Raw genomic sequence first — 22040 nt, 5'->3', positions numbered from 1 at the left:
AGAGTTTCCCACTACCATGAATTCTCTGGTTTGAACCATCACCAATTGATAATATTCAGTTGTTTCCCTTCAGAATGAATGAACTCATGCTGTGAAGTTCTGAGTTGTTTGGTAGTATCTACCAAAGCTGACCAAACATACGTCTGCCCCAGGATCCAGAAATTCCACTCCTAAGTATATCCACAAGGGAAATAAATGTATGTACACCAAAAGACAAATATATTACAGAAGCATCATTTATTATGACCCTAAGCTGAAAACAATGAAAAAGTCCACAAACAATAATTTGGATAAATTGTGATATAATCATATGATGAAATTCTACACAGAATGAAAATAAATGAACTTCTGCCACATGCACTAATTATGACTTTTAGAGACATAATGATGAATGAAACAAGCCATATATGAAAAAATACATGATATATAATCCAATTTGTAGAAAAGTTTATAATACGCAAAAACTAATTTATAATGTTAGAAGTCAGAACTGTAGTTAACTCTCAGGAGGTAACAACTAATTTTTATTCCGTATTTGCAATGATAAACACAGTTCATACCTCAAACTCTTTTGCTCACAGTATGGTTTGTAGACCACTGTCAGTCAGCCAACTGTTTATTGCTAGTTCCCAACAAGGTAGGAATTGAAATTAAAAATAAGCAATTTTAAATGTTTGTAGCAACTTGATAGAGGAAGTTTATGCCTGCTGAATCTAATAATAAAAAATTGGGGCTTATATTTTTAATATTTTTGTCATTTAATTTGTCTAGTAATTCTTTCCTTGTGTTTTATAGGCTGGCAAACAGTAAGTAAGTATGTGTGATATAGTACCTTAACCTGCTGAATATTATTACGCTTGCAAGCAATATCATATACAGGGTTTACTATGACTTTAAAAGTTTTTATTAAAAAAGTCACATATTTTATTATATTCCCGTGGTTTCTACCTTGTGAGTTTTCTGATGGACAATGAGGTTTGACTTACAACTGAAGAACTTCCCACATTCTTTACATTCATATGGTTTCTCTCCTGTGTGAGTTTTCTGATGGCGAATGAGGTTTGATTTCCTACTAAAGGCTTTCCCACACTGAGGACATCCATTGGATTTCTCTCCTGTATGTATTCTCTGATGAACGGTGAGGATTGCCTTCTGGCGAAAGGACTTCCCACATTCATTACAAATATAGGGTTTTTCCCCTGTATGAATTCTTTGATGGAGAGTGAGGGTTGTCTTTTGGCAGAAGGACTTCCCACATTCGTTACAAATATAGGGTTTCTCTCCTGTGTGAGTTCTTTGGTGTACAGTGAGGGTTGTCTTCTGGATAAATGCCTTCCCACATTCATTACATTGATATGGTTTCTCTCCCGTGTGAGTTCTCTGATGATCAATGAGGTACGACTTCTTTCTAAAAGCACTTCCACATTGAGTACATTCATAGGCTTTCTCCCCTGTATGTGTTTTGTGATGTCTAGTAAGGGTTGCCTTCTGACGAAAGGACTTCCCACAATCCATACAAATGTAGGGTTTCCCTTCTATATGTGTTTTCTCATGAAGAGTGAGGGCTGTCTTTTGACGGAAGGCTTTTCCACATTGATTGCAAACATAAGGTTTCTCACCTGTGTGAATTCGCTGATGTTCAATGAGATAAGACTTCCTTCTAAAGTTATTCCCACAGTAAGGACACTGAAAGGGTTTCTCTTCTGTTTGAGATCGCTGATGTATAATAAAAATGGACTTCCTGCAGAGGAATTTCCCATATTTGCTATATGCATGCGGCTTCTTCTCCATAAGATTTTGTGGATGGACATTGGGATTTGACTTTTCGATGAAGGTTATTCCATCTTTATTGTATTCAAAGGGTCCTTCTCCTCTATGAGCTCTAGTATGTGTAAATAACATTCCTTTCATAAGGAAGGATTTTTCACATTCATTATGATCAAATGATTGCTCTGGAGTTTGAACCTTCTGATGTTGAATAAGCTCTTGTTTACCACTCAGGCTCCTTTCTGTTTGTTTATAGAGATTCACAGAGGTATGAATTTTCTCATGCTTAGTATTGAGGAGTGATTTCTCCCATCCATTACTCTCAGCAAACTTCTCTCTTACAGGGCTTATATTTCTAATGACTAATTCTGAAATATTTTTCAAAACCTTTCCATCAGGCTTATATTCATGTAGTGTTGTTTTTGAAATAATACAGTTCTTACCCACAGTAAGTGTTTTCCCAAAAATATTACTTCTTTCCTTAATTAGTCTTTTGTGGTTGATGAATACAACTGATTTAAAATGCCTATCTTGGTATTCTTTAAACTCCATTAAAACATCTTCAGTTTTCTCATCTTCTTCTATAAAAGAATACAATGAACAACACTGTAAGTCTTCACATAAATATTATGGATTAGATGTACATACAAACAACCCATGGTGGGACTGTCTGTGTCACTATTGTGATCTACAGAAAGGCCAGAATAAATTACCTCTTGGTAGGGAAAATGCATGGAACATAAACACAAATCTTGCTATACTGTTAAAATGAGGAAAAACTGGCATAAACAAAGAACACTTATGGCATGCTGTAAATATAAGCTATATTGAGCAGGTGTAATAAACACAAGGACAAATAAGCAAAGGATGGTGAAAGTGGGATTGTAGTTGGAATGGGCAGGTTTAGAGATAATAGAGTGAGCCTATCAAGAGTACTAAACAGTAAGCAAGGAAAACTGTTCAGGTGGAGATGAAAACCTACATATTTATTTCCTCATGCCTAAATAAGTGTTATAACATGCTTCCATTTGTTTATTCTTCACTTGCATTTAGCCCATCCATGGAAATCAACTTTTTCAAGCACTCATTTCCTAGTGTTGACAGAAACACTAGTCTATATAGGCCCTAACTCTCCATATAACTGTGATTTGTTTTCTCTTAAAAGGGAAGGATTAGGAAAATTTCATTAGGAATTATAAAATAAGCCAGAAGATAAAGCATACTTGTAACATGAACATAATCACTGATTGTTGCTACATCAATTTATTTTTCCAGAGGACTGGTCAGTTACTAAATTCTCCTCACTATCAATTCTAATTTTCCTTCTTTTTAATTTCTGAATTACTTTTTCAGTTTTAGAAAAGGATGGGTTCCAGATCTCCTCCCTATGTAGTAACATACCTGAAACTCTGCTATCCCCTGGTGGGGCTGTGAAGGATTGCATTCTTCAATGTATATGTATGGCATTGATTGACCTTACCTATTATTTTTCTTATAAATTCTTGGCTATATCTTACTCCTGTTACCTTACTACCACCCATATCTGGTGGGGCAATTTAAAATTGGATTCATCTTACCCATGACTTGCATCTTATTTACAATAGCACTAAACTGGAAACAGCCTAATTATCCATCAAAGGTAAACAGGTGATATTGTGTCACATATTCATACAATGGAATACTACTCAGCAACAAAAGGGAAAAAAAAACCTACTGATAAACAATGATAAGAGGGATGAATCTCAAACATTTTTCAGAGTGAAAGCTTTACGCAAAGAGTACATATTGCACAATTCCATTTATGTGCAGTTCTAGAACATGCAAAACTAATTTGTATTGGTAATTGGAGTTACATTGCCTTCCTGAGAATCTCAGTCAGCTTCAGGGACATGCTACTACCCAATTTATCCAAAAGCCTTCTTCAACATCTTCAATGTCTAATTTGTCTGAAATTAGAATATAATTTTAGTCTAGACTATCCATTTCAAGAAATCTTTCAACAACCTGCTATTTAAATATGAATATTCTATGAAAAAAGCTCAATTTGAAAATATTTCTTTCCCAACTAAAACATGCTCCTGGAAGTCAATATTTTATTACCTTCTTTGAAACATTCTATGTATACAATTAACACACTGTTATCTGAGGTAAAGGGATGTGATCTTGGCATGAATATCTAAAACAAAAAGCCTTACCATTAAATGATTTCTGAATGGATGAGAAAGATGTTTTCCTTAAAGGGTACCATAGACAATCAGGTAACTACTGAATATCTAGCTTCTGTTACAAGATAGAGTAAGGAAAAGAGCGGACCTTATTTTGAGGGAATTGTTAATCAGATAGGGAAAGAAGCCTCAGATAAAACAATGTTGAATCACATATGAAATTATTAGATCACATGAAAGGATGTGTTAGTTTGCGTGTTACAATCAATAGAATGTAAATGCAGAATAAAAGGAATTGGCATGGTCTGGAGTGGTCGAGGAACATTTCAAGGAGGAAGTGAAACCTGATCTTTTGACTAAAGGATATGTAGTATTGTGTAGTAAAGAATATAACCTTGCCCAATGAGAGGTTTGCCATTTGCCTTTGGCTTTTGGAAGGTAATCTCTAAATCCATGGAATCTCATGCCTGACGGGAGTGTATTTGTTTGCTTAGGAGCATTTGGCCAGCCAGAAAGCAATGTAATTTAGGGTCGGGGCTTTGGGTTACACAGTATCAGCTTGACTTCTTAAGTGGGAAGTAAATCAAGCCTATGCGATGGAGCCCCAGTATAAACTCTGGATACTAGGCCTGGGTGAAGCCTCCCTGGCTGGCGATATTCTGTAATGCTGTCCATAATGCCACAGAAAGAGGACTATAGATGCTCAGTGTTTGGTACTTTCCTCAACTCTGTCCTATGTGCTTGGCTTGATTTTAATCTGTATTCTTCCTCTCTAACAAATTATAACCGTAAATGTTACAGCTTTCAGTAAGTTTTGTGAATCCTAGCAAAGTACTGATCCTAACAGTAGTCTTGGGGACCCCTGAATTTACCATTGGTGTCAGAAGTGAGGGTGGTCTTGTGTGTACTACTGTACCCTCTAACTTTGTAGGTGGCTAATTTCGCAAGTATCCATATGGGCATAGAGCAGCTGTCATATAATGAAAGGCCCAGTTGTAAAGAATACAATCAATTGTATGGAGTACATTTGGGAGACCAGAATAAATAGAGGTTAGCAAAAGGTCACAGTCACAGAGAGAAACACATTTTGAATAACCAGATGGGATATTATTCTGTCAGCCCTTGAAAAAAAAAGGAATTTAAATTTCATGTAAGTGACATGATTTTAGCGTATTGACAATACAAACTGAAGGAACTGGGGAAAGATCATGGCAAGTGGTAATTACAACAGTCCACACCTGAAATAATATGATTTTCATTTTGGAAGATGTCAGTGGCAAATGAGAAAATGAACCTATAAAGATATTTCTCAGAGAGAAATGACACAAATTGTGGAGAGATCATTAAGATAGTATAAGAGATGATGGAATCTACCTGATACTACAAGGGACTGATTATGGGAACAAAAGGATACAGAAACAAATAGGGTAAGGTAAAGAGAATGACTGTTACTTCTGATAATATCATAACCAAAAGGATGAGACAGCTGATTGCTGTATTGCTGTAGGCAGATTAAAATATACCACTAGTGTTCAGGTGGGAGAAATGGGCTAAAAATGGCTTTCAAATAGACATTCACGTAAAACAAGGAAATCACAACTTGACAATGGATCAAATTATTACAGCTTACAGGACTTTTATAGTGACGAGAACTGAGGATGAAGAACGATCCTTTACACCAATGAGAGCCTACTGAAATAATATCCATTTATTCAACAAATATTTATTTTCTCGGGAAATGTAAATAAAGGGAAGAAAAGCAACCAAGATGTGAAAAGGCATTTGGGGAAATAGGATGAGAATGAGTTAGTTTTTTCACTCAGATCAAAGTGGATAGATATCAGGAATCGAGCACTATGATATGAGACGGAGATTTATTGGAAAGAAATGGTGATACTGATATTACTTTAGTCCAAGGCCTATAGATGTTGAAATCTGGTGGCAGGTTTCATAGTAAGAATGGCAGGAAACAAGTATAAGACATTGTACAGGGAAAGAAAATATAAACTAAGAGTAAGAGGAGGAAAAAATATTAGACAATTATTTCCTTTTTATTTTTTGGATAGATTTAATAATGCTTATAAATAGGAAACTATAACAAAAGAAGAAAGATAGAGGATTGAAATTTTAAAGAGATGAAAAACAACAAAGACCTAAATCACCGGTTACCAAAGTGTGATTCATGAATCTTTAGTACCTGAGACTCTTATGGGAGGTCCACAAAGTCAAAATTATTTTTGTTAATAATAACAACACTTCAATTGTCTTTTTAACTGTGTTCATATTTGCACAAATGGGGCAAAAGCCAATAGTGAGTGTCTTATGTGTACTCGTGGAATTTTAATTTACGGAGGTGACTGAGTGATTACAGAGAGAAGCTAATGCTGTTAAAAAAAAGATTGTTATTATCTTCAATTCCTGAGAGGAGGGGGCATGCTATGCCATGCAAGGTCACATGGGGAAGCAGCAGGTGTGGTCAGGAGGTAGAAAGGAGTGAGGGGAAAGCCTAGGCCAGAGCTTTTATTTGGGCTTGCTTCTACGAAAAAGGCAAGGCAGGGCAGGGGAAACAGCTTAGGTATTGGCTAGATTGAAGAGTGTTGGCAGGCTATGGGTTATAAGGTGGGTCTCTAGTTGTCGGGTACCTGGTCCTGGGTGATTTAGAGCAGAGAATATATTGGCTTGGTGTGTGTGTTAGATAAAGGAGGTGGTTGAGGGTTCGGACTTGGGATTGGTTGGTTTGCATATGAAAAGTGGGCTCACCAATAAGGTGCTTACTGTCTCTAGGAATTAGCTAGCTTTGGGAGGGGCAGTCTCTCTCCAACCAGCAAGGCCCCCCAAAGATGTCATAACATCATAAATATAGGAAATACAAAATATGATTAATATAGTGGATAAAATGCTGACACATTAGCATAAATCAAAGCACTGGTACCAAATTACAATAGTAATCACTCCTTTCCAACTGACACATAATCACAGAAAAAAAGTGTTTCATTTAATACTGTTTTTGATAGAGCAGAAAAAATTATTTATTAGATCTCCACCCTTGAGTGGAGATCATATATTGTCAACATGCTGTGTGATGATTAAAGAAGTATGCATAAAGCACTCCGGTTGCATACCAGAGTATAATGTATTTTGTGAGGAAAAGTACTGGTGTAATTATTGAGCTGAGAACTGAATAACTACTTTTTGTGGAACAGCATTTTTACTTGAAAGTACAATGGACTATTATTCAGATGTGAGTATCTGGTAGACATTCTCTTGTACAATGGGAGCCTGTCAATTCAAAGAAAACATCTGCCAATATTTATTATCAATGATAAAATTCAAGCTTTCAACTAAAGGTCATTATGTTGGAAAGCTTATATTTGCTATTGTGTCAGCTTCCTAATACATAAAAGACTTCTCTCATGAGCTTGCTGGTGTAACAAATGTGGGTTTAGAGTGTTTTTTATGTTGTATATAGAAACGTGGCAAAATTTGGAAGATCTGTACATGTCAGTGAACTGTGCCTTTTCAAATGACCAATGCATAACATCACCAAAAAATGCATGGGTAAAAAAACGTATTTAAATAGACTATTGGATTTTATGTAACAGTGTACAAAAAGTTCAGTGTTATGGTTTCAGATTCTCTATTGCAACTAACTGTTTAGGAACTACAAATTGTTAAGTTTGGGTATAGTATTAATGAAGCATATCCATAGCAATCTAAACAGGCTTTTAAAATGCTTCTCTTTCAAACTACATATATTCATGTAGGACGATGTTTTTTCTTCATATATTTCAATTAAAACAACAGATTGCAACAGATTGAATGCAGAATCAGGTATGAAAATCAGCTGTTTTCTATTAAGCAAGACATTAAATAAAGTTCATTCATGCAACAATGCTACTTTTGTCATCATTTTTTTCCTTTTGGACAATAGTTATTTTTGCAAAAATATGATTATGTCAACATGTAATGAGTTTACTATTTTTATATTGTTTTAAAATGAATTAATAAGTGAATATTTAATTTTTTTCTTTTAATTTGTAATAGGGTACACACACACACACAAAGTTTTTTTAATCCTTAATACTTTTAAGAGTATAAACAAAACCTGAGACTAAAAAGTTTGAGAACTGCTGATCTAGACATCCCAATTCTGGTAATGTAAAAGAAGTTTGTATCAACACAATCTTCCAGTTGATAGCAATGATATACTATGGGCCAACTGGAAAAAACCAACTTGTTTGACAAACAATGATCAAAATCAGGCAGAAACTGGAGTGCATACAACCTTTGAAAGAAAAAACACACACTGTATAAGATCTACATTTATCCAGGTTTTCTACTGTGTGCCTTGGTAGTTCGTGCAGCACACAGGGAACAGATCTCAAGGAGAAGAAAGCAGGAGTCACCCTGTGCACAAGAATCAGAGATTGTAGTGCAGGGCTCTGAGAGTGGCTGTAAATTGAGAACAAAGTCTGAGAATGGTGACGTCATAGAAAGAGACCCCAACGTTAGCATAACCCCCTCCTCAAAACTTTGGTTAACTGCATTTCTGTAGAGCAAGACTGCAAGGAGCATAAAGGGGCAAAAAAAACGAGCTCTGAAAGAATTAAACAAATATTTCAGCAGTTACTTAACTCTGGAAAAACAGCGTATTTAATTCCAGTCCTGTGCTAAGTTCAAGAAACCTGGTAAATCTTTGGTCTTTCTATTGAAACCCCAGAACAGCCATGTATTAGAAGTAAAGGCTGCATCCCAAGACTCAGAGAAAACCATAAAACTAAACGCAAACCTGAAACTGAAATAATCTAAAAAGCTTAAAAGCAATCTGACAAAGGAATCAACATGAGCCTCCAGTAACTTAACTACCTACTAGATTAAAACTCAGCAATCTTCAGAGGAAGAAAAAGGATCCAGCATCTTCACAATATATAACCTACAAGGTTTCCCTGAGAAGAAACAGGAAAGAGTGACTAATAGAAAAGATAAAAATCAGTCAACAGAAACAAACTGATATATGTCCCCTATGTTTAAATCAGAAAATAAGGAACTTAAAGTAACTATGATAAATACGTTTACAAATCTACAAGAAAAAAAAAGGAAATATTGGTGAAGAGATGGAGTATTCAGCAGAGAGTGAAAACAAACTAAAAAGCGCCAATATCTGAAATACAAAATTCACTGGATGGATTTACCAGTAAATGAATATAAGAGAATCAGTAAACTGGAAGTCTGGTTAACAGAAATTATCCAAATTAAAAGAATAATAATAAAAAAATCCTCAATGAACTAGAGGATAGGAGTAAATGATTTAAAATATAACTGAGAATAGAGCAGAAAAAATAATTGGCCCCAAATTTCCCAAATATTGGACGAAATGTTGCCAAATTTTATTTAAATCAAGAACCCTGTGACCTTGATAAATTCATTTATTTGTTTTAATAGTTCTGTTCTTTTAGATTCCTTAGGATTTACTATGTATGCACATAGCTGTGTCACCTACAAATGAAGATAGTTCCCTTTCTGTTACCTTTTAACTTCTTTTTCTTGCCTTATTGTACTGACTTGTGTCCAGTACAGTGTTTAATAGAAGTGGTGATAGTGGACATCTTTCTTTGTTTTTGATCTTAAGAGAAAAAGCATTCAGGCTTTCACCATTGAATGTGATGGCAACTATACTTTAAGAAGTTGAGGTTGCTAATTTGTCCTAAGGTTTTATGGTAAACAGGAATGGAATTTATTTTCCTTCATCTACTGAAATTATTACATTTTTTTAATTCATTTTTTTCCTAGTTACTTTAAGTGGCAGCTTAGATCCTTGATTTTAGATCCATTTTCACCTTTATATGGTGAATTACATATTTATTTTTGAATACGAAATCAAATTGCTTTCCTGGGATAAACACTTTTTGGTCATGAAGTATTATCCTTTTTACATATTGCTAAATTCAGTTTTATAATACTTTTTTAAGGATTTTTATATCTAGTTTCATGCGGGATGTTGCTGTGTAGTTTTCTACTCTTATAGTGCCACTAGTTGCAGATAGTTCTGGCCTTATAAAATGAATTGGGAAGTGTTCATGCCTACTCTATTTGTGGCATAAAATTGTTTGTATATTCTCTAATTATCCTTTTAATGTTTATAGGAGCTGTAGTGATGTAGCCTCTTTAATTTTTGATATTGGTGATTTGTGTTTTCTTTTTGTTTTTCCTGATTAGTATGTACAGCTATGGTTTATTAATTTGATTATTTTTGTTATCCTTTTCTCTATTGTTCTGTTATATATTTCATTGATTTCTGCTTTAGTTTTTTTTCCCCCTTTTACTAACTTTTAAGTTTAATTCACTTTTCTTTTTATAGTTTCTTAGAGTAACTGCTTACATCCCTGATTTTAGACCCCAGTTTAAAGGGATATATTTTTTAAATGCTGTTTATTTGCATCCCACAAATTTTCATGTGTTGTTTTAATCATCATTCAGTTCAAACTTTACTTTAGGATTTCTTCTTTGATTCATGTGTTATTTGAAAGTGTGGTGATTAATTTTCAAATATTTTGAGAATTTAGAGATTTAAAAAAAAATTTTAATTAATTATACTGCGGTCAGAGACCACGCTCTATGATTTCAGTTCTTTTTGACTTGTCGATACTTGTTTTATGACCCAGCATATAGAATCTATCTTGGTGAATGTTCCATTCAAAATATTCTATAAACATTAACTAGATACAATTGATTATGTTTTCTTTTCTTTTTTTTTTTGAGATTTTTTCATTGTAAATTTTTTTTTTTTTTTTTAAGATTTTATTGGGGAAGGGGAACAGGAGTTTATTGGGGAACAGTGTGTACTTCCAGGACTTTTTTCCAAGTCAAGTTGTTGTCCTTTCAATCTTAGTTGTAGAGGGTGCCATTCAGCTTCAAGTTGTTCTTTCAGTCTTAGTTGTGGAGGGCGCAGCCCAGCTCCAGGTCCAGTTGCCGTTGCCATTGCTAGTTGCAAGGGGCGCAGCCCACCATCCCTTGTGGGAGTCCAGCTGGCAACCTTGTGGTTGAGAGCCCATTGGGCCATGTGGGAATCGAACCAGCAGCCTTCGGAGTTAGGAGCATGGAGCTCTAACCACCTGAGTCACCAGGCCGGCCCCCTGATTATGTTTTCAAACCTTCCATAGCCTTATTTATTTTTCTCTCTTTGTTCTGTCAATTACTGAGGGAGGGATGTTTATATCTTAAGCTATAATTATATTGTACCTTTCAGGCCTTTCAGTTTTGCTTCATGTATTTCATGTCTTCTCACTGGGGGTGATATTGCTCCCAAGGGAGCAAAATTGGTTTTGGAGGAAAAAGAAAACTTAGAAGTTACAATGGTTTGTGGCCCTCCAAAGGGCAAAAGAACATAAATAGATTATGGTATTAAAATTTCATGGGGGGTTGGCAATCAGAAAAAAAATCTCTAAAAGACTCCTTATGGAAGTGATAATGAGAAAAAAGCTGAGAAGCACTGATGTATTCTGAAGCTCTGTTAGGATTGTTATGACTTCTAATGAAGTGTCCCTCTTTATCACTGTAAGATTCTGTGTTCTGAAATCTACTTTGATATATAGCTACTTCCATTTTCTTCTGCTTAGTGTTTGCATGTGTTACTAGAGTCTGATTCTATTTTTGATGTCTTACTGCTGATAACTTCCTGAACCCACCATTCATTTTTCCCCTCTTGCCCCACACCTTGGCAAGCCAATAAGAAAGCTTGCATGCTCTCTCTATTGGTGCTGGTGGAAAGTTTAAACCATGTAAGCTCTAACCCATATGTAGAATCTCTATCTCGCCCACCTCGAATCACAATAAACATCAAAGTCAAACACCTCTCCTTGTTCTCTCAAGCCATTTTAGGATCAGTTGGGAATCTTCCCTGTTTCCCCAGAAAGCCCTGTTATGTCAGATTTCAGTTTTGACATCTGAATCAAATTTAGGGTGAGTAGGGGGGTTGATCTCATCCTCATAGGGGGCAACCACAAGAAAGCATGGTATATATTTTTTCTGTCTTCTTATGTTTCACCTACCTGTGTCTTTATTTAATATGTGTTTTTTTATATACAGTACATAGTTGGGTTTTCCTTTTTATTTCAGGTATGGAACAGTCATCTTTAGATATTTCATTTGGTTATTTCTATCTTGCTATCTCAAAAAGATATGTTATGTTCATTTTTGCTTTGCATCTTGATGATACTGAGGTCCTTTACAATAGCTGTTTTAAAACCCTTGTCTGAAAATTCTACCACTTCTACTTTTTCTTAGGTTTGTTTTTATTGACTGAGTTATTCTTCTATTAACTGAGTTTTTTCCTGTTAATGGGTCATATTTTATTGCTTCTTCATATGTTTAATAATTTCAATTGGACACCAGACATTATCAATTTAATGTTGTTGGGTTTAAGACATGGTTGTATTTTCATAAAATTACTGGCCTTTTGGCATTCTGTGGCAGCCGCTATGACAACATCCTGTTGTACCGCTAGGACCTCCCTTCAAAAAAGAACTTGCTGTTTATGTGCATGAAATGTAGCTACTTGAAAGCCTCCAATTGTTAGCATCTTTAGGATGCTCTTTGGATTTTTGAGGATCTCCCCAGGGAGTCCCCAACCAATGACTGAACACTGAGGGAGTACGCCATTTCTACCTATGTGGGATTCCTCTGATGGACAATCTTTATTTCAGACTTCCCTTTTGGGTTGGTTAAGACTTTGTCAGATCTGCATAATGGTCTGAGGCTCTCCCTGTATAATTCTGTCAGCCTCTGCCTCTCTTTCTGCAGGTATCAGATCTGTACCATTGTCTGATCGATTTCTATGTCCAATTTTAGTTTCGTCTCTTATCTTTCATAGATGTCACGTTTAAGAAACCTATTACACTTCTAACTTCACCTCAGCCTCTTGATCCTGGAGGACACACAGCAGTTACTTTTGGATTGGTTTAATCCTTTTGATGCTTTTGTTTAAGCTCCTTCATGGCAAATCTTGCACACTTTAATCTATGACAAATCTAGCAACATTTATTAGGTGTGGCCTTTCTAGGGTATCTATCTAAAATTCTATATATTAACAAGTTCTCTCCACTCTGGCTGGAGGGAAATAAAATGATTTCTTGTGCAGGAAGCTACGGGAACAGTCTTAATACACTGTGGTAATTGTGTTTTCCTTAGAACATGTCCTTGTCTAGTCTCATGGGATTTCAAATGCACACTTACAGTGTTTAGCTAAAGACAAGGGGAACCTTTTGCAGATTTGGGAACTGTTTCTCTGCACAGCTCCCTCTTTGGGGAAAGTGTGTCCTACATCTTCTAGACACCTTAATCTCCTTGAATGCCAATGATGGTCCCCTCAAGTCAGTAAAATTGCTAGGTTCTTTTTGGATTTCTCTCTCTGCACTTCAGTCTGGAATTTGCCTTCAGATGAAAGCCTGGAATGAAAGAACATTTCATTTCTTCCTCTTCTGTCAGGAATCCAGGTCTGTGCTGCCTATTGTTTAATATCTGAAAATAGTTTTGTCCAGTTTTCTGGTTGTTTCCTGTAACAGTATAATTCCAAGCTGTTACTTCGTTGAGGCTGGGAGCAAAAGTCTCGAATTATAAAAATGTAGGCCCAGATGGCTTAATAATGATTTTCATCAAACATTTAAGGAAACAATAACACCAATCTTACACAAATTCTATAAGAAAAATGAAGATGAAATATCCTCAGTCTGTTTAATATGGCTGACACTATTCTGATATAAAAACTTTTCAAGGACATTTCAAGAAAACTACAGGCCATTTTCCTTGATAAAATCATTCATAAAACCAATTTCAGCAATTTATAAGAAAGATGTGTCTTGTCCAATTGGGGTTCATCTCAGCAGTCCAAGGTTGGTTTAAAATTCAAATTAACCAATGTGGTACATATAATAACAGATTAAAGAAGAAATATCATATGATCATCTCAACAGATGCAGGAAAAGCATATGTTAAAATCAACAGCCATGGGTGACCAGTTAGCTCAGTTGGTTGGAGTGTGGTGCTAACACCAAGGTTGCCGGTTCAATCCCTGCGTGGTCCCCTGTGAGCTATGCCCTCCTTAACAGAGTCAACTATACCATTGTAGCATGAAAGCAATATATAATCAGTGACCATGCTGTTTCCCAATAAAAAATTTAAAAACAAAAAAAGTTCTGTTAAAAAAAAATCAACAGCCATTAATAATTAACTGTCAGAAAACTAGGAAAAGAACTTCCAGAATCTAATAGACAGTACTTACAAAAAGCCTACAGTTAATACTGGGCTTAGGAATAAAATATTAAATGTCTTCCTTCTAAATTTAGTGAACTGCTAAGAATGCTTACTCTCACCACTTCTATTTAACATTTTACTATAGGTCCTAGTCAATACAACAGGGTATGGAAAAGAAATGAAAGCAATGACGTTTGCAAATGTAGACATGAAATGTCTTACTTAATGAAGGCATGTACGTAGAAAACCTAAAGGACTATACCAAAACAAACAAAGAACAATAACAAAAAATAAATAAATAAACAAAACGTAATATAATCAGTAGAAGTACACAAAGTCAATACATAAAAATCAATTGTGGCTCCATATATTAACAACAAACTGGAAAAAGAAAATTGAAAAATCCTAATAGCATCACAAATATTAAAAGCTTAGATTTCTGGTCAAGATGGCAGAGTACATAAATACTGTGCTTGTCTCCTCCCACGACCACACCAAAATTACAACTAAATTATAAAACAACCATCATTGAGAACCACCTGAAGACTAGCTGAACAGAAGTCCTATAACTAAGGATATAAAAAAGAAGCCACTTGGAGACTAGTAGTAAGGGGGGAGATGCGGAATGGGCAGGTCCCATACCTATGGTGTGGTGATTAAGAATCAGGAGGGATATCTTGGCTGTGGATGTGCCCCTCAGGAATGAGGGATTCCAGCTCTATCCTGGGGAAACTAATTAAACATAGACTGTTCACAGCAGCTTTATTCGTTATAGCCCCTAACTAGAACATTTCAAATCTCTATCAACAGGAGAGGCATAAATACATTGGTGTGTTAATACAGTAGACCACTATTCTGCAATTAAAATAAACTACCTACATATGCAAAAACATGTATAAATCTCCCAGACTTTAAGCGGAGTGAAGGAAAGTAGGCATGAAAAAGGCCTAGAATAGACAAAACTAATCTACGCTGGTAGAAATCACAACAGTGATTGTGTTAGTGGGAGGGACTGACTTGAAAGAGGCTTGATGGAAGTTAATAGGTTAATGGAAGTGTCCTTTATATTGACTGGGGTGTGAGATACATGGCTTTATATTTCTGTCAGAACTCAAAAAACTTTACACTTAAGATCTCTATGTACATCATACCTGGAGTGGATTCTTGGTAAGGTAATAGCAGCTAGTATTCTATAAACATAAGGCAACAAGGAAAGGACTTACATGGGGAATGATATTCAAACTATTACATTTTAGAGGCATGGAAGTTAGTCATGTATAGGTTCTTCAAAGATCTCAGGCCTTTAATAAGATGGCCACTATCAAAAAACACCAGAAAATAACAGGTGTTGGTGAGGATATGGAGAAACTGGAACCCATGGGCAATGCTAGTAGGAATGTTTAATAGTGCAGCCACTATGGAAAACAGTACGCAGTTCCTCAAAAAATTAAACATAGAATTACTGTATGATCCAGCAATTCTGCTTCTGCTAATATACCCAAGAGAACTGAAACAATGACTCAAATAGATATTTGTACATAGTAGCATTATTCACAGAAGCCAAAAGGTGGAAGTGACCCAAGCATCCAGACACATGAAGAGATAAGCAAAATGTGGTATATACATATAATGGAATATTACTCAGCCCTATAAAGGAAGGAAACACGTACTACAACATGGGTGAACCTTGAGGACATTATGTTAAGTGAAATAAGCCAGTCACAGAAAGGACAAATACCATATGATTCCACTTACATGAGGTACCTATGAGTAGACAAATTCAGAGACAGAAAGAAGAACAGTGGTTGCCAGGGGCTAATGGGAGGGGGTAATGGGAATTATTGTTTAATGTGTACAGAGTTCAGTTCTGCAAGATGAAAAGAGTTTTGGAGATAGATGGTGATGGTAATTGTACAACAATGTAAATGTACTTAATGCCATTGAACTATATGCTTAAAAATGGTTAAGATGGTAAATTTTATGTTATATGCGATTTTACCACCGTATGTATGTATGTGTGTATATATCCCTAACAACATTCAAAAGTGTCAACTACCTGAGTCCACTGGTCTTTATCTGTACAGACTCACCTAGGTAGCTCTGACTTGGAAAAATTCTCTCTGTTGTCCATAGCTCTTCTCCTTCTTCCAACTTGCGGATCATATCAGGTTTGGTCATGTGAAAACCTGATAATAAAAAATGAGACTTGGTCTAATTTCCTTGGGCTTCAAAACTACTGAAGGATGAGAAATACATAGCTTCCAGGCAGCAGACAAGGTATACATTAACGTCTCACCAAAGTTAATACCTTGCACTAGGCAAGTGAGGACATGATCATACTTTCTGCTAATAAAAAGGGATTCATCACCACTGATCACTGAAATTTAAAGTTCCATAAGTTTCAGAAACTCTTGAAAGGAGATGCATGACACTGAAAGATTGAAGGAATTTTCCTTACCCACAGAGATGAGGTGGCAATAGTTTTCCAACATGACGTCCCTGTAGAGGGCCTTCTGATCAGGGTCTAGCTGCTGCCACTCCTCTTGGGTGAAGTCCACAGTCACATCCTTGAATGACACTGATCCCTGTAAGGGCATACTCTAGTTCATCCTAAAGTGATTGGAACCAGTGAGAACTAGATGTTGGAGACCTAGTTCCGACCATGTTCAGTGGTCAGACTCGTTTTCTTCTTTTGTGTTTTATATTGCAGAACATTCTCTCTGATAATACATTCATCTGTATATATTTATTATCTCATGCTAAAAATACATGAGATCATGCCATTTGCCTTGAATGTGATTGGTTGCCTGGTGGATCAAAATGAATAAAACTCTGACCACAATCAAGAAGTTGCAGTCTAAAATAGAGGCATTACATGTAAATACATACACTCAATGGATATTACAGGTGCAATGACACAAATATGTACAAGAGAAAGTGCTACAGAGTGAAGAAAAATTTTGTTTTGTATTCCAAGGCTTTGCTGAGGACATAAAAATGTTTGTACTCACAATGAATTTGTTTTGTAGGAAGGCCATTGGCTTTTATAATTCATAGGGAGAGGAAAACCAGTTAGTAAGTTCAAGAAATGGCAAAAGACATAGTTTGTTAAGAGTCTTTGAGCCTAAGAAGAAAAAGGTATATGGAGGTAGGCAATGGGCATATTTATGGAATAATAGTATATATTTTTTCCTACAGAGCAGTGGTTTAAAAGTGTACTGAGCACACTCCCAAGAGATTTGTATTTATTTATAAATCATCAGTAGGTATTAATGGCAACCCACATTGTTAATGACTACTGCACTTGAATGTAAACTGTTAGTATTTTCCTCCCTTTCAATATACTTTCTTGTATATTCCATTGTAATTTATACTCCACTTTGGGTCTGCTATGTTATAGAGTATAAAAAATATGAAGAAACATTAAGTCAACACATATGTGATAAAATTTGTACTTTAGAGGCAATACTCTTTAAAACTAGAGAAGGCTTGAGGTGTGGTAGGTGAGAAAGACAATTAAGTAACCACTGCTAGAGCTGGCTCCTAGGTTAAGGTTTTATTAGTGTTCTAGACAGGGGACAACAGGTTGCTTTGAGTTGCAACAGAATTGGTCATAAATTGGTTGTAGAGTGGAAAAAGAGAGACATAACTCTTTAGTTATCTGCATAAGCAAGTCCTGCAATAAGCAAGGACTAGAAAATGGAAATGGGAAACAGAAGAAAAGTATAGGCTGGACCAAAGGAGGTAATGAGGTAAACCTTGGAAATGTACTTGAAGTGCCCATGGAACATGTAGGTGGTGATAGCTGTTGGAGGTTGTATATGTGGTTCTAACACTGTGGATAGAGGTCAAGAATGGAGAGAGGTATTTGAGAGTCACTAGAATTAGATCAGTATAACCTTTAGAGCGAATCTGATTGCAAATAGAGAAAGAGAGACAGTGAAGAGATGAGAACCAATTAACATCTTTGGAAAACCAATATTTTAAAGATTGGTAGATAGATAAAAAGGAATTTTCTGAAAGAAAAATATGAGAACAGGACAAAGTACCACCTTTGATTCAAGAGTAGAATATTTCAAGAGTGGCCTAACATATGCATTTCCTTCTCGTGCATCCATATATAAAAATTAGAAGAAACAAAAACTGTAATAAATCTATAACAGCATTGGAATACTGGAAAGGTTTTCACTGGCAGGCCAGTTTGTAGAAATTTCTGGCAGACCTGGATAAAATAGACAATAGGACCAAAGAGGACGAATGTAAAATCTCAGTTTTCTGACAAGCTTGCAAGTAAATTTCAATCCTGAAAACCTCACAAAAAAGGACATCTTACCGCAAACTAATAATGTGATCTATCAATTCTACTTGCCATTGTATCACTGCAAAACCTAGGTCAGTGGGAATGATCAAGGTTTTTCCACATCTGCTTCTTTACTCCTCACAATTTAAGACCTCAAATAGGGTCTAGATTAGATTCATTCAAGTAATATATTCCCATTTAGATCAAGATAATACATTTCTGTTCAGCAGCACTTTTGTGAGAAGACTGAGAAAGGAAATGATGATATAACCAATCAATATGTGAACACTAGCTACAACTAGAAGGTGCACTTGGGGAAGGCTGCAGTTTTCTGGCTGGAATAAGAGAAACCAGGAACAGGGCTGCAACTAGGGTGAGGCAGATGAGGCACCTAGGGTGCAAAATTTAAGGATGCACAGCTCTGAGAATACTCTTTAAATTTTCCACCTGGGACACTTGCTTGCCTCAGCCTAATCTGAGCCCTATTAGAGACCAGTTTCATGGAAGCAAATCCCAATAACGAGGAAATTTAAGGATAAGAAAGCAAATGTTCATATAACCTGAAAACAAGTTATAGTTATAGAAAGAGAGGAAACATCATCTCACCTGAGGCATGGCTTTGAGATTTGCAAGAGATGAACCTTCTCTTTTGAGCTCTTCTTTTGAAAAGGTAAGAGTCCTGAGAAGGCAGGGATGAGAGGATACAAGAAGCAATGTGAAACCATATTTGACTTAAATCTCCCAGAATAACTCAGCTAAATCTACATCACCTTTCACTGTTTTAGCACTTGTCCACTCTGTATACCCCACACAAATGCAGGACAGAGATTAGTGTGAAAAATGGATAAATCCTGCTCCCTCACCAACACCAGAAACCTAATCTTTTGGGAGTGGGTAGGATAAATTCTGGGAAATCTGTTGTGGCTTGGAGCGAGGGAACATTGTGTTTTTCCCTCTAGAGCTCTACCTTAATCTCCCATAGAAGATAGGTTTATTATATATTTCCAAGTTGTTCTTCATGGATTTTCTACCAATTTACACTGTCACCAGCAATGCATGAGAATACCTCCCCACACCCTAATGATGCATCTTATAATGATTTTTTAATCTCTGCTATCAATATATATTGTAATTCTAATTTATATATTCCTTATCATGAGTGAGTATAAGTTTAAAGAAGTTTTTATTTATTTTCTGTGATGGCATCTTCTTATGTATGTCTTTTTTCTCATGTGTTTTTATTTCCTAACTGGTTAACATTATCTTTTTTTTTTTATTTAGTAAATTAACCCTTTACCTGTTTTAAGTTGCAAATAATTTTTCTTAGTTATTCATATGACTATTAAAGTGTTTTTGCCTTGTGAAGATTTTTCCTGTGTTTTAGCAATGCTACACATTATATAATCCATGTTTTCTCAACTGATGTGAAATGTCACTTCTATCATATATTACATATACCTACATGCTTGAGAATATCTGGACTTTCTATTTCTCTACTTTATCTAATTTATTGATTCATCAGTTTCACATTACTCAATAAGCACAGTTAATTATTGAAAATTAATTGTTTATTATTAATTTACTAATAGCTAATTTAAGTATTAACTAGTGAGCAACACTTTTTAGTAGTGTAGGTATGCAAATAGAAAAGAAATTGATCTTTCCACTTTGTAGGCTTCCAGGCAGAAAGGATAATATTTATTTTGCTAAGTGAAGTCTGAAGTATTGATTGGTACAGCAAACATTTTATTAATACTTAGCAAAATAACTATTTTAATTACTAAAATGAGACTGGCTTTGTGATTGAAAGTGTACCAAATACTCTATTATCTTAGAATGCCTGAAGAAACTATTACCCTCACCATTAATTTCATTCAGAAGCAGAAAACCTCAATTGTATATCAGTGTTGAAAGCACTAGTTACAGGTAAAAATTGTTTGTTTTTTGCTGCATGTTACCCATATAGTTTTAGTTCATATGGTGTTTCCCTGCCATGAATCTTACAATCTGGGAATTACAAAACTGTTACCTCTTCCTTTCCAGTACTTATAGCTCTGTTTTATTTGCTAAATTGCTACTGAGTTACAATTTTGGAGCAGACTTAATGAACACTATCCAGATAATCAAATCTTACATACCCAACTAGACAGTGATCATACAGAGCTTCTCCATCACAAAAAATAAAAGTAGGTTACAGACACATACATAGTTTACATTCAATCAAACTTACTTCAGAAAACCAGCCTCCCATAGCCCCCACATGATTCATAACCTCAGACAGCACATTATATAATTCCAGGGAAAGTCACAAATCACGTCACAAATCATTTTCGCTTCTCCATCGTCACCTAGTTTCAAACACGACTCACACCTAATCTAAAAATAGACAAAGGCAGAAGAAACCCCACACAGCAACACTACTCCATCCACTTTTCACACACAATCGGCCGTAACCTCCCGCAGAGTAGCACGCACCCAAAACGCAGTAGTTTCTCACACACACACACACACACACACACACACACGCGGCGCGTCCTCTGTGTGAGGCCCCTCTTGCTGTGATGGAGCTTCCTCAGGGTCAAAACAGACGAAATTCCCCCTTGCGAAGCTCGCTCCAAGTCTCACTGGATTGTCATCCTCAGGGTCATACCAATGGACCACGCCCGAGGGCCCCCAGTCCCACAGATCGGAGTGTTTGGTTACCGCAGGTTCGGTTCCGGTTCCCTCCTTATAATTACCAGGCTCGGCTCGGACTCCTGGTTTCCTCCTTGGCCTCCCCACTGGGTCCCGCTTCCCTAGTCTGCCCTCCGGGGCCTGAGCTTCCAGGTCCCTCCGCCTCCTCAGAGTCCCCAAGAAACACCAGCCTCACCCCTGACTGAGGCTCAGTGGTCCGCGCCTGCGCACTCCGGCGTGGGCTCGCGCTCCCAGGAGTCTACGGGGCGGCTGGTTAGGAGCTGCGGTGTCCCAGCTGCCGGCTCTCAGGTCTGTTTGTATAAATGTCGGCGCTTTTGCCGTTTGGACTGCGTTTCTCAGAGGCCCTGGGGGAGCTAATGAACTTCGACCTATGATTAATTTTCCGCTAGCCTTGCGGTTATCGTTTTCTGTGTGGTGAGTTGAAGTGACGCGAGTCGGGGTGCGGGAGGAGCTCACCGCGTGAGGCCCCGAGTTTCCCAGGTGCGGATGGGGCAAGTGGAGGTTGGAGCCTCAGGCCTCTGTGAGTCACCTGCTGAGGAAGGTGATTGTGAGTGCGTGTCCGATTGTGTGACTGCGTCAGCATGGGTTGTGATTATGAGCGTGTATGTGTGTCAGAGAGAGAGAGAGAACTCTGCGCGCGCGCGCGCGCGTGTGTGTGTGTGTGTGTGTGTGTGTGTGTGTGTGTGTGTGTGTGTGACGGGGCTGGGGTGTCTGCGTTGAGGGGAGGCCCTGATTGGCCCTGATTAGACTCCAGACCGTGAGTGGGGCGGGGCCGTTTTTATGACCGTGGTCAGTTGTGACAGTGAGGTGTGTGTTATACTATGACCAATGTTCCTGTGACATCTCTGTTGTGACTGGAGACTGAT

General features: G+C 36.8%; 2 protein-coding genes across 20 annotated transcripts in view; one reads left to right on the top strand and one right to left on the bottom strand.

Annotated features, from left to right (window-relative positions):
* Positions 1-220: 220 nt before the first annotated feature.
* On the bottom strand, positions 221-21462 carry ZNF382 (zinc finger protein 382). Of its 7 annotated transcripts, none has more exons than XM_088800668.1 (5): positions 21350-21462; positions 19087-19159; positions 16639-16790; positions 16271-16366; positions 221-2348 (listed from the first exon to the last, which is right to left on the bottom strand). In XM_088800668.1, the coding sequence occupies exons 3-5, from the start codon at positions 16775-16777 to the stop codon at positions 928-930; spliced, it is 1656 nt and encodes a 551-aa protein (XP_088656794.1). In that variant the 5' UTR covers positions 16778-16790; positions 19087-19159; positions 21350-21462; the 3' UTR covers positions 221-927. The 7 variants fall into 7 exon arrangements, with proteins under 7 accessions (XP_088656794.1, XP_019605478.3, XP_019605474.3 ...); XM_019749919.3 differs by having other exon boundaries at positions 16639-16765; positions 21350-21456; XM_019749915.3 differs by having other exon boundaries at positions 21219-21381.
* ZNF529 (zinc finger protein 529) overlaps positions 21378-22040 on the top strand; it is a 32670-nt gene continuing 32007 nt past the window's right edge. For 4 of the 13 annotated variants that reach the window (XM_088800660.1, XM_088800653.1, XM_088800662.1 and 1 more), the window contains exon 1: positions 21451-21588. Coding sequence is in view for 1 of the 13 variants with exons in the window: in XM_088800650.1 (XP_088656776.1) it covers positions 21661-21694 (34 nt within the window). In the remaining 12 variants the exon portion in view is untranslated. Of the gene's footprint in view, positions 21716-22040 lie in introns of all 13 variants that reach the window. The other 9 variants (XM_019749925.3, XM_088800657.1, XM_088800652.1 and 6 more) reach the window with 8 other exon arrangements.

Source organism: Rhinolophus sinicus, chromosome 8 (genome assembly GCF_057876585.1).
Source record: "Rhinolophus sinicus isolate RSI-liver-muscle chromosome 8, RSI-T2T, whole genome shotgun sequence".
NCBI lineage: Eukaryota > Metazoa > Chordata > Mammalia > Chiroptera > Rhinolophidae > Rhinolophus > Rhinolophus sinicus.
Note: the sequence above shows the minus strand (reverse complement) of the source record. Positions and strands in the feature narration are given on the sequence as shown.

What these genes read in the sequence shown, in the direction of transcription:
- ZNF382 (XM_088800668.1), bottom strand. Translation starts at nt 16,777, where the DNA reads ATGCCCTTACAGGGATCAGTGTCATTCAAGGATGTGACTGTGGACTTC. An exon ending in TTGCCACCTCATCTCTGTGG is followed by an intron (nt 16,367 to 16,638) that starts GTAAGGAAAATT and finishes TTTTATTATCAG; the next exon opens with GTTTTCACATGACCAAACCT. An exon ending in TCCAAGTCAGAGCTACCTAG is followed by an intron (nt 2,349 to 16,270) that starts GTGAGTCTGTAC and finishes ATTCTTTTATAG; the next exon opens with AAGAAGATGAGAAAACTGAA.